General features: G+C 34.8%; 1 protein-coding gene across 1 annotated transcript in view; it reads left to right on the top strand.

Annotated features, from left to right (window-relative positions):
* LOC138171978 (thioredoxin-like protein 1) overlaps positions 1-8723 on the top strand; it is a 49354-nt gene extending 40631 nt beyond the window's left edge. Inside the window, exons 7-8 of the mRNA XM_069101583.1 lie at positions 798-902; positions 7922-8723. Of these exons, the coding sequence (XP_068957684.1) occupies positions 798-902; positions 7922-7951 (135 nt within the window). The 3' untranslated portion in view covers positions 7952-8723. The remainder of the gene's footprint in view (positions 1-797; positions 903-7921) is intronic.
* Positions 8724-10843: the final 2120 nt, after the last annotated feature.

Here is a 10843-nt window from a genome sequence, read left to right on the forward strand (position 1 = left end):
AATGTAAAAAAATAAGACTGGTCTTGTCCTATCAGTTAATATTTTTCAGGTAATGTTTTTTTTTTTCCTAAATGTCTTAAAAAGCTTAAATATCAGGCAGCACAGGATTTAGAACAAGAAGGACAGGGATCCTTTCTGAGGCATCTGAAGAGTTACATTTTTTATCAGTTAAATTCAGCAAGTATTTAAGCACCTCTTATATGCCAGTCCACACTGAAACGCCTGAATGGCAACAGTATGCCAGGCATTGTGTTAGGTGCTGTGGACACAAAGACAAAGATGAAAATAGCCCCTGCCTTCAAGGAGATGACATTTGACATGAAACTTTCAACAGTGGGTTCTGAAGACATCAGAAATTCTGCCATTCCATCAACAGTTATGTTTTCTTATTAAGGCATGAGACTTTGCTGTGTGTGTGTGTGTGTGTCTGTGTGTGTGTGTGTGTGTGTGTCTGTGTGTGTGTGTGTGTGTGTGTCTGTGTGTGTGTGTGTGTCTGTGTCTGTGTCTGTCTGTCTGTCTGTCTTACACTGTCTGAATGCCAGGGTAGGGAACTAGAAGAGCTAAGTGAATGAAAGTCAGGGTATAAGAAGACCCTTGAAAGGTACAGTCATAGGAACTCATTCTTTAAATTTCACTTCTGTTCTTTAATTCCATTTACTTTTACCTGTAATACAATTTACATATAACCTCAAAGAAATTATATAGTAAGTATAAAAAAAAATCTAGCTTGTTGCATGTTTGTCAAAAATTCATTGGTAAATGTAGATGTCAAAAACTCTTTTTCTTCTTTATTTTAGTTATTTGTTCAGTCCAATCAGGGTGAAGAAGAAACAACAAGAATTTCATATTTTACATTTATTGGTACTCCAGTTCAAGCAACAAATATGAATGACTTCAAACGAGTAAGTTTACTCAAAATAACAATTTCCTAGAGGAAATGTAAAGCCTAAAGATTATTCTTTAAAGAAAACGTATGCACGTTTTATTTTGTTACTGTTAAGTGATATCTATGATCATCTATGCTGGAACAATGTGAAATTTGAGTTTCCACGTAGGGATTAAAGTTATATTACCAAATGAAATGCATCTTCTCATCAGCTAAAAGGCACTTTACTGGAATTAGTGGCTGTATTTTTAACACTAGTTCTTTTTGGTACACTGGGTATTAGATAATGGCACTTTAGACAAGTTATAGGGGAAATGATAGAAAGGTGGGTGGCATTAATATCACTAGTATTTGGAGCTTAAAGGAGTTGGCATAAATGGAATATTTGACTGCCAAGTAGTAGCACCTTGTAGTGAACTTGTAGTGCCCCTTAAAGGGCAGGGCAGTGGTACAGAGATTTCGATTGTTGTTTTATTTAAAGATGTATTTTAAAAACAAAGCACTTTGAGGAATTTGCTGTATAGAAATACTGCAATTCAAAAAGAAAAGTGAATTGAGTGTATTTCACAAGATGGAACTTTATAATAATCTGATTTTCAAATATTATAGTATTTTTTTTAACCTTTTTTGGGGGAGGGCAATTGGGATTAAGTGACTTGCCCAAGGTCACGCAGCTAGTTTTTGTGTTAAGTTTATGAGGCTGGATTTGAACTCACGTCTTCCTGACTCCAGAGCCAGTGCTCTATTCACTTCACCACCTAGCTGACCCAGTAGTATTTATTCTTAATATAAAAAGACAATTTATATTTTAATATCAACTGACCTTTATTGAGAACTCGATATATGTGGTAGCTTTGGAGGTCTAGGGTTTGATGCTTTAAATAGAAGTTTTTTCTAGGACTGATATCCTCCCAGTCTGGAGCACACATACATCACTCCATTATAAGAAAACTATTCATTGTTGATACCAATAGACCAGTAGCTACTTCAAGTTTAGGATTCTAGAAGCATAGAAACTGGTTATCACCAGAAGTATTGTAAGATCTGAATTCATCTATTCCATCAAAAACGTTGATTAAGTACCTATCGTGTGCCAGGCCCTAGCACTATACATGAGGCATTCTTTGGCATTAAGGAGCATATCTAATTTACAGATTAAGTATTTAGGGCATATATAAAATAAATACCTGTAACTGGGGTGGGGACTAACAACCAGGAATCAGTCAAGCTCTCTGGAAGGAAGGAGGTAAACTGAGCCTTGAAGGGGCTGGTTCCAAAGAATGGAGGTGAGGAAGCCAGTTTGGGAGTGAGGGGTGCTCATATCCTTTACTGTAAATAGTTCTATTGAATCACATGTTCGTTATAAAACTGAAAACAATGATAAATATCAGCTGGGTTTGGATGAAAAGCCGTGGGATATTGGAAAGAGTGCTAAATTTGAGGTCAGAGGGCTTGGATTAAAATCTCAGCTCTGCTTGGGACGAGTCATTTACCTGCCTGGACCTCATTTTTATCTGAAAAATGAGGTTTGCATTAGATGAATCTATAAGTAAGTCTATGATCAAATTAAATTCCTAAGTATTGTCATAGTTCAAAGCATGATTAACTTTCTGGAACTATTTTATCATCTCAAACGGGAATAACTATATGCCTAGATACATTGAATAAAATGGAATGGTCACAAAATAATTGTTGCCAGTGGGGGAAATTTTGGTGAGAACAAAAAACCCAAACAAACCAGTTCTCAGTTGACTGACTGCTGTTAAGTCTCAAATGGCACTTTGTTTAAACAGGTCTTAGCTGTGCTGTGCCTCATCTGTTCCCTGTTCCCCTAAAGTCCTTGCTTATAATCACTTTGCAGGTTATTAGTAACCCTGCAAAAGGCTTAAATTTGTTTCTGTTTTTCTAGTTTTCTGACTCTAGCCCCATGTAATTGTTCCTCATCCCTCACCACAATTTTTTTTTAAGCAGTTGGGGTTAAGTAACTTGCTCAAAGTTACATGGCCAGTTATTTTGTGTGGTGCCAAGTATCTGAGGCCGGAACCGATCCCGGGGGCCGGCGCTCTTACTCACTGCGCCACCTGGCTGCCCCCCCTCCCCCCCCAATTTATACTAACAATTGACTTCAAAGATTTTTTATGTATATTCACACATAAACTTCATATATACCTTTTAACCTTTCATCTCCCATCTTACCATACTCATTTTCCTTGTATTTATTACAGTCTTCTTCTGGTCTTTATGCATTTACTTTCATTGTCCCTCACACGTAATCTAGTCGCCTTTATTTTCACTTGGCAAATCAATATCATTCTCTTTTTTTTAAGACCATGTAGGACCTGCCTCTTTCAGGATGGCCAACAAGGTGTTACAAGTATACTGTCCTCAACCTGTGTGCTTATTTATTGTAGTACTTTGCTATATAATTGTCTCATTAACTTAATGTTTTTGTTATTGAAATTATTTTATATTCTGCATTTTTTTCTTATGTTTTACTTCTCCATTCCTGTTCTTTTAGTATAACAAGTTGAGCTAATAAGAATTGACTTGCCTGGGGCTGCCAGGTGGCTCAGCAAGTAAGAGCACCAGCTCCATTGTTGGGATGACTTGGGGATTGAATCCGGGCTTAGACACTTAGCACCCACCCAGAAACACCTGGCAGTGTAACCTTGAGCAAGTTACTTAACTCCAATTGCTTAGGGGCGGCCAGGTGGCTCAGGAAGTAAGAGCACCAGCTCCAGTGTTGGGATGACCTGGGGATCAAATCCGAGCTCAGATACTTACTTAGCTCCACACCCAGAAATAACTGGCCGTGTAACCTTGAGCAAGTTACTTAAGCCTGATTGCTTAAAAAAAAAAAAGAGTTGATTGCCTATTTGCCCTTACTAAATATTACATGTACTTTTTTTTTTCCTTTTGGAGGCCTGCAGTAATTTTTTTTTCTTATTGTAATTATTTATTTTGTTGTATTTAGCAAAGATTTTTCAGTGGTATATACAATATCAGTTCAGTTGGTTGAAAGCAAAAAATCAGTCAAAAAGTAGGGATTTTATGATACTCATTTTGAGTTTTTCTTTAGAATTGATAGTTGACATTCTATAGAGTAAGAAATGCTTATGTTTTAAATATGAGTTCTATTATGAAACTTAGCACCTACTCTTTACATAACTATTTAACTACTGGAAATAAAAATGAAATCTAAAACACATTTACTGTTAGCTAAAAGAATTCTGGTCTAGTCTAGTTAGGGAGGCAGAGGTATAAATACTTGGAAAGTTAAATAAGACATTTGGAAAGTTACCCAACCAGTGATAGTGAAAGAAATGTCACAAAGGTACTACAAGATTGGCATAGAGACCAGTCAGTAGTAGCATAGGCAACCAGTGCTGTAAGTTCAGAAGAGAGAAAGGTTCTCTGGAAAGTCTTCATGGCAAGGTAGTGGGACTTCAGCCAAGCTGTTTAGTTGTGATTGGAGGGAGACCATGTCATTCATTCAACAAATATTTGTGTGCTTGCAAAAGCACTGGAGGAGATAGACAAGCAGCAGCCCCTGCCCCATGGGCTTTTATAAATTGAAATAAATGGCATGGGCAAAGGCATAGAATCAGGAAAACATGAGGTTTGCTGACAAGGCCAGAAGTACAACATTCTTTTCTCTTCCTTGTTTACTTAATCAAATTTAAATGGACTTCTGGATAAAACTTTTTTTTTTTTTCAGATCAAGTTAAAATTAACCTAGGCAGTTCTGTTCAGTATAGTGAAGAAATATTTGGTGTGTAGTGGAGCAAATGGCAGTGAATATTTTGTTATAAAACTTTTGAAGAGCAGAAAAAAGAATCTTTTAGCTTTATTATCTTTGGGGTGGGGGAGAGAATTGACTCTCATTGTATTGTTGATGTATCTTTAAGATGACTGAAGTTCAGGTAATGCTAAAGGATATGTATTGGAATATGAACTGAATTTTTTACCTTAGAACTCTCTTTTCTCCCGTCATGTGATTTCTTGGGCTGCATAAGAATTGATTTAAAATGGGTAAAATTACCATTATTGATTATAAATTGGATTGTTGCAGTAGGCATTACAATTAGTTTTTATTATGTATCCAGAGAGGCAGGATCATTTTACGAATTTAAACTTGAGGGAAAAATAAAATATAAAATGTCCAGTGTTATATAGTATGACAAGCTTGTGGTCTAAAGTCTGGAGAGTGGGGGTTTTTTGGTGCTAAAATACACCATTTTTGTAGATTGCTTTGTTTTGCTACTTTTTATTAAAACGAATAATTGTAATTGCCTTTAAATGAGCAAAAAATAGGTATTTCAAAATGAGCAAAGATGTAGCACTTCTTCTGTCTCTATTTCTGTGTGGGAATGACACTCATATAAAAAGCCACACAGGTTTTTTTTTTTTTTACTGTAATGAAACTCTACTTCCCCGTATACTCTAAATTGGCCACTCACATTTGCCAGCTATTTTCGTAACACTTTTGTCTGTTTATTTTTCAGCTGATTAATCCAACTCAAATGAACTAAAAACACAGAAGATTTTTTTAAATGAATATAAAGATTGATCTTGTCCCACTCTGCTCCCCTCCTTGCTTCTCTGCTCATCTAGCACCTGTCTGCCCTCACCCTTTCCACAGCATCACCTTTGCTGGTGCAAGAGCCTTCTCTACAGCTCCTCTCATCTGGATCAGCCTTTTTGTATCCATATTTCATCAACCATCTCTCTTCAATTCCCACCTTAGTAATTTCTCTCACTTGGGCTATTAATTTGGTTTTCTTTACAACTAAGTGCTTTTATTTATTCACCATACCATGTGTCTTATACTGCTTTCTGTTAATTTTTAATTTTCTGCTGTTTTGTACTTAATTTCATAAAGCATTTTTAAGAAGTTGTACTTTGAATAGCAATTTGAAATACAATTCTACTTAATTTTTACATTTGCTAAATTAATGTGATATGAAATTATCAGGCCTGAAGGCTGCTGAAGTTTTTGTTTTAGGATATCATATACCCTTTAGTTGCTTTCATTTAGCAAATTAAACATTGCTTAACCCATGATAGCATTTTCAGGTTCTTTTGTACTCTCATGATGTTTTCGGTAGGCCTTGAGGGTTGGAGAAGGGTGGGAGCAGAGGGGGTGCAAGCTACCTCATTTCTGATTGATTTTGTATCCTGATAGATCAGAAGGCTTTTAAGAGTTACTTCTTTTTTGTTTTTTATTTAACTTATGTGTGTTTTAAACTTAAGGAATTTAGATTGAAGATGTATTCTTTATCAGCAAAACAGAAAGCTCAGGCCCAGATGATAGGATAGGGGTAAATATTAAAATAGAAGGCAGTCTGAATTTTTTCCAAAAAATGAAATCTTTAGCACCCAGTATTGATGTACCCTAGATGCTATTGGTCAGTGGAGTGATGTATGGACTCAGAGAAGGAGAAAAGATGCTTAGGGCTTGGGGGTGGGAAATCCCAATGTACTGGTGTGCTTAATTTCTTTTTTTTACAGAGAATACACATTGGCAAGTTGAGAGGTATCAACCTGTGAAACCAGTATGCAGATTTGTATCTTCACTGTTACACATCTGCTAACATTTTAATATTTAATATATTAGTGAGGGTTTTTTTGGTTTTGTTGTTTGCATAATCCAAAAGCTCACTGTTGTGCTTGTTGCCACAATAATACAAGTAAAGAATAGATGCTTTTAATCATCTGTTTAAAAATTTTGTGATAGAATTTAATCTCTTTCATTGCCTCAATAGTTCTTAAACACTCTTTACTTCTTTCCCCATTTCCTGTTCTTAAAACTTTGTATGCTACTATTAGTTTTTAAAGTTTCTTGATGTAGTTCTTTCTGGAATTAAAAGTCTGGTTTTGTTAGTCAGTAGAATAATTTCCCCTTTGTAGTATAAAAGCCTGCTCTTAGAGTCCTAGAATGGTAAATCCGAGGGGGGATCTTAGAGATCATCCAGTCTGTCCCCTAAACCTGTCAAATGACCTTTGAAGCAATGGATGGCATTCTGAACTTAGTCCCTCACTGTGTTAGGCTGAGCCATATTCGCTACCTTTTAGATTTATCATATATAGGGTATCTCAAAAGTCTTGAATGCAACTTTAAGCTTTTAAAGCCTACTGTGATAAGAAATAAAGTTACTGTTTAATAGCTTAAAACTACACTTAAGATTTTTGGAACAGCCTATATAGTGCTGATTTGGCATGAATGTTGCATGATACAAAGCTTCTGTTGTCAGGAGACAGTTTGTAAGTGGTGAGTTGTAGTGTGTTTTATTTTCACTTATTTCTGCTGTTGAAATGCAGTTTTCTTTGATTGTAGACTTTTAGGATTAAGTGCTATTAGGATGTAAATGTTATATTTTAATTCAGAGATAAAATTCTAAATTTTTTTGGGAGAAACTAGGTTCTCCTTAACATTTTTAGAATTTTATAAGTTTATTGAAACCAGTATGCCAGATCCAACTGAAAACAACTAAATCTATTAGAAAAGTGTGTATTAAGGAAAATAGCATCTCTCCCTGCTGCAGAAATTAGTTGTTTTTGATCATTTTTTTATTGCATGTTTGTACATTGTAGAAGAATTTAGAAACCTGTCAACAGCATGAAGAGATGGATTTAGCATACTGTTAACTTCAAACTTTTTTCAATAGGCACTTAATTAAAATTTTTTTTAATAGTATGGAAAATGTGTTCTGCTTCACTCATATAGGAGCTTTTTTGTTTTGTTAACTTTTCTAAATTGTCAACCTTGCTTGGAAAGCTGTGTGGAAAAGCCAGAAAAAGCCTGCATGTCTTCCATTTATTTCTTGGCAGTCTTGGAAACCTAGTGACTGGGGGTCACAATTTGCTCCATCATTGAAAATAGATTGCATGCCAAAAAGATGCAGTGAAAAAAATGCTGGTGGTTTTTTTTTTTGTGTGTGTAGGGTGTACGGGGGGTGTTTTGTTTGTATTTTTAAAATACTACATTTCCAAATCAAATTATGCATTGAGTTACTTTTCTTTTTTTTTTTCTAGGTAGTTGGTAAGAAAGGAGAAAGCCATTAAGATTCAGAAGACACTGGAAAGACCTTATTGCAATCAAAATGGATCTTCACTTTATCTCCGGCTCCTGGATAATTGCTTGACCCTAGCCAGAGACTGTCAATGTTTCCTTTAATGTCATTACCAATAAATCATTGCTTTTGTTCACATGGTTTCACTAGTGTTTCTATTGTAATCTTGATACGTGTATTTGTAAATAAAAGTCATTACTTTTGCCAAATTTAATTTTTGTCATTTTAAGTATGTAAGAATTTTTACTTTCCATTAGTTTTGAAATTTTCTGGCTGCTGATTTTAGGAGACTTAATATATCCAGTGTTATACTGGCTGACAGTTAAATTTCTAAAGCTGAGAAACTGTCAAAATTAAGGGTTATCTGTTTTTGAGAAAATATCAATTTAATACAATAGATATTTGAAATGCAAGGGACTGGGAAGAATGGATTTTGACGTGCCCATGTTTGTATTATGTAATATTTTTCTTAACACTTGGTTATCTGGGGAAATAGGAATTTTACATGATCTTTTGCATAGACTTAAGATTCAACTGTCTACAAATGTTACTTGCAAACTATTAGATAATAGGACTGAAAATTTCTAGGTCTCATCATTTACCATATCAAGATTTTTATGCCTTCTGAATCATTTGTGAGTCACCATTTCATTTATTGTGGCTATATGGACATTAATCATTAGGTAAATATATAGTATTTGAAATTAAAAGTCTTTTAGTGTCATTAAATAAAGTTATTTCTGTTATTTCATTCATTTAACAAATATTCATTGTGTTCACTGCCTAATACACGATGCAGATGTAAAGATGATGGTTCAGGGGTAAAATACAAAAGGGAAGAGGAGTGTGGCTGGAATCGTAAAATATGTGTATTCACTTGAAGGATGCTTCAGAAGCAATGTGGAGAACTGGGGCAGGTGTCTCTGAGGAGCCAAGGGCTGATGTCATCTTGAGCTGTAACCTTAAAGCCTGACTACATTTACTTTAAAAATGTCCCTGAATATTTTAAAAATTGAATGACTATATAAGAATACACACGGCGCATATAATTGTATAGTTAAAATAACTGAGTAATGTCAGTCTGGCTTTTGAGGATGTGTGTCTAGGAAGAGAGTAGAGATTCTGTTTTGTCTAGAAATAGGTTTGATTTTGGCTTTGGGAGACGAATGATATGTTTAAATATATAGCTTTCTGGGTGTAAACCACGCAGAAAGCCGAACATTTCATGAAACACATGTACCAGGAAGAGTTTCTCATTTTGATGTACTGTTGCACATTAAATGGACTGTAGTGATGCCTTTATTTCTTATGTACCTCCTAGCTGCGTTGCCTTGGGTAAAGTAGAGGCAGAGAGCCAAGAGATATAAGATTATATGTCGAGAATCTCCAGTGAATCCCTTCGGAAGTTTAGGGCAAGGCGAAGAGTCAGAGCTATTTCTGTTGGAGCTTTGTACACAACTACCTTTTTGGGTGACTGTTAAAGTGCCTCATCTTACATACTGCGATTGCTGACCTCATACTATTTATACTTGACGATTTGATAACCCAGCGATAGTGATTTTTCATATTTGTAAAGGATTGGACATCAGACCTATATTGTTTATGTAACTTTTCTATAAAATTGGTTACAATATACAAATCTTCCACAATACAAATTGTAAATAGTTTTAAATGAATGTTTATAGGTAACTGTAAAATGTTTCACTTAATGGGGAGTTTTAATACTACAAATAAACATGTCTTCTTGACATAACTTAAAGTACCAAGCTGAAATCCTGATGTTTTCTCATGCTAAGAGAGTAAAATCTAAAGGGCATTTGGAATTGCCTATAGGAATAAAAGTTGCTTTGGGAAAATACAGCCATAATAATTTTAACTAAAGCTCATTTGAACAACTTGCCCATTAAACAGAAAACTTTCTCAAGGAAGTTAGCTGTAGAACTAAAATTTTTAGTTAGGAATAGTGAAACCTCTCTAGCATTGGGGAAAACTTGATATTCTTTCATTAGATTTTGATGTTATGGCTCAATAAATTGTTTTTTGTTTTTACATTTGATTCATCTTTTCTAATTTAAAATAAATTCTGTCTGGGTTCTGATTGATAATCCTACACTTCTCCCAGGTGACTTATATCTTGTCTTAAGTTCTTAGTCTGAAGAGTATATCACTTCTCTGTAAGAATATGCTGTGTATTGTACACAGTAGCAACATAAGAAACTGCCTACCAAGTGCATTGATTAGTTCCTGCCTTTGTAGAACTTAGGGCTGCAGTTACTTTACTACTACCCTAAACCTGATACTAGAACTTGAACATTCATAATATGTGAACAGGTGCGTAATATAGTTGTCACTTGTCCGTTGATAATATGACCAAAACATTGAAAATGAGTTACTTATTTAAAACTTGAATATGCCTGTGTTATCTTTAAAGTGGAAAAAAATGGCATTTATACATGCTGCTTGCTATTGAGAAGAGGGAGCTGGACTAGGTTTCTGATGTAATTCTCTGATCCCTATTGATCACATTTGAGGAATATTTAACAGGTTTTTCTTGCTGTGTAAATTAGAGTTAATGGATAATTAAAATTTATATGGCATCTGCCTTGGTAGTTCTTTTGGAGAGGAAAAAAAAAGCTGACATTTTGCCTATTAGAATTATTCATTTATTAAGTTATATAGTAGAAGCGGAGAAAAATCTATTAGGAAATTTCACTACATATAGTACTGAGGAAAAATATTGAAGGAATAAGAAAAAGTTTTCAACTTCCTGTGTTTACAATTATGATATGAAAAGTTAGTATTGTGTGTAGAATTATCATTTTTCAGAGATTGAGCAGTTTTCCAAACTTTATATCCCTCTTCCCTGCTGTGTGTGTAGGAACCA

Source organism: Petaurus breviceps, unplaced genomic scaffold (assembly GCF_028583685.1).
Source record: "Petaurus breviceps papuanus isolate PSGF00001 unplaced genomic scaffold, PetGlider_PUasm1.0 128, whole genome shotgun sequence".
In the NCBI taxonomy this organism is placed as follows: Eukaryota; Metazoa; Chordata; class Mammalia; order Diprotodontia; family Petauridae; genus Petaurus; species Petaurus breviceps.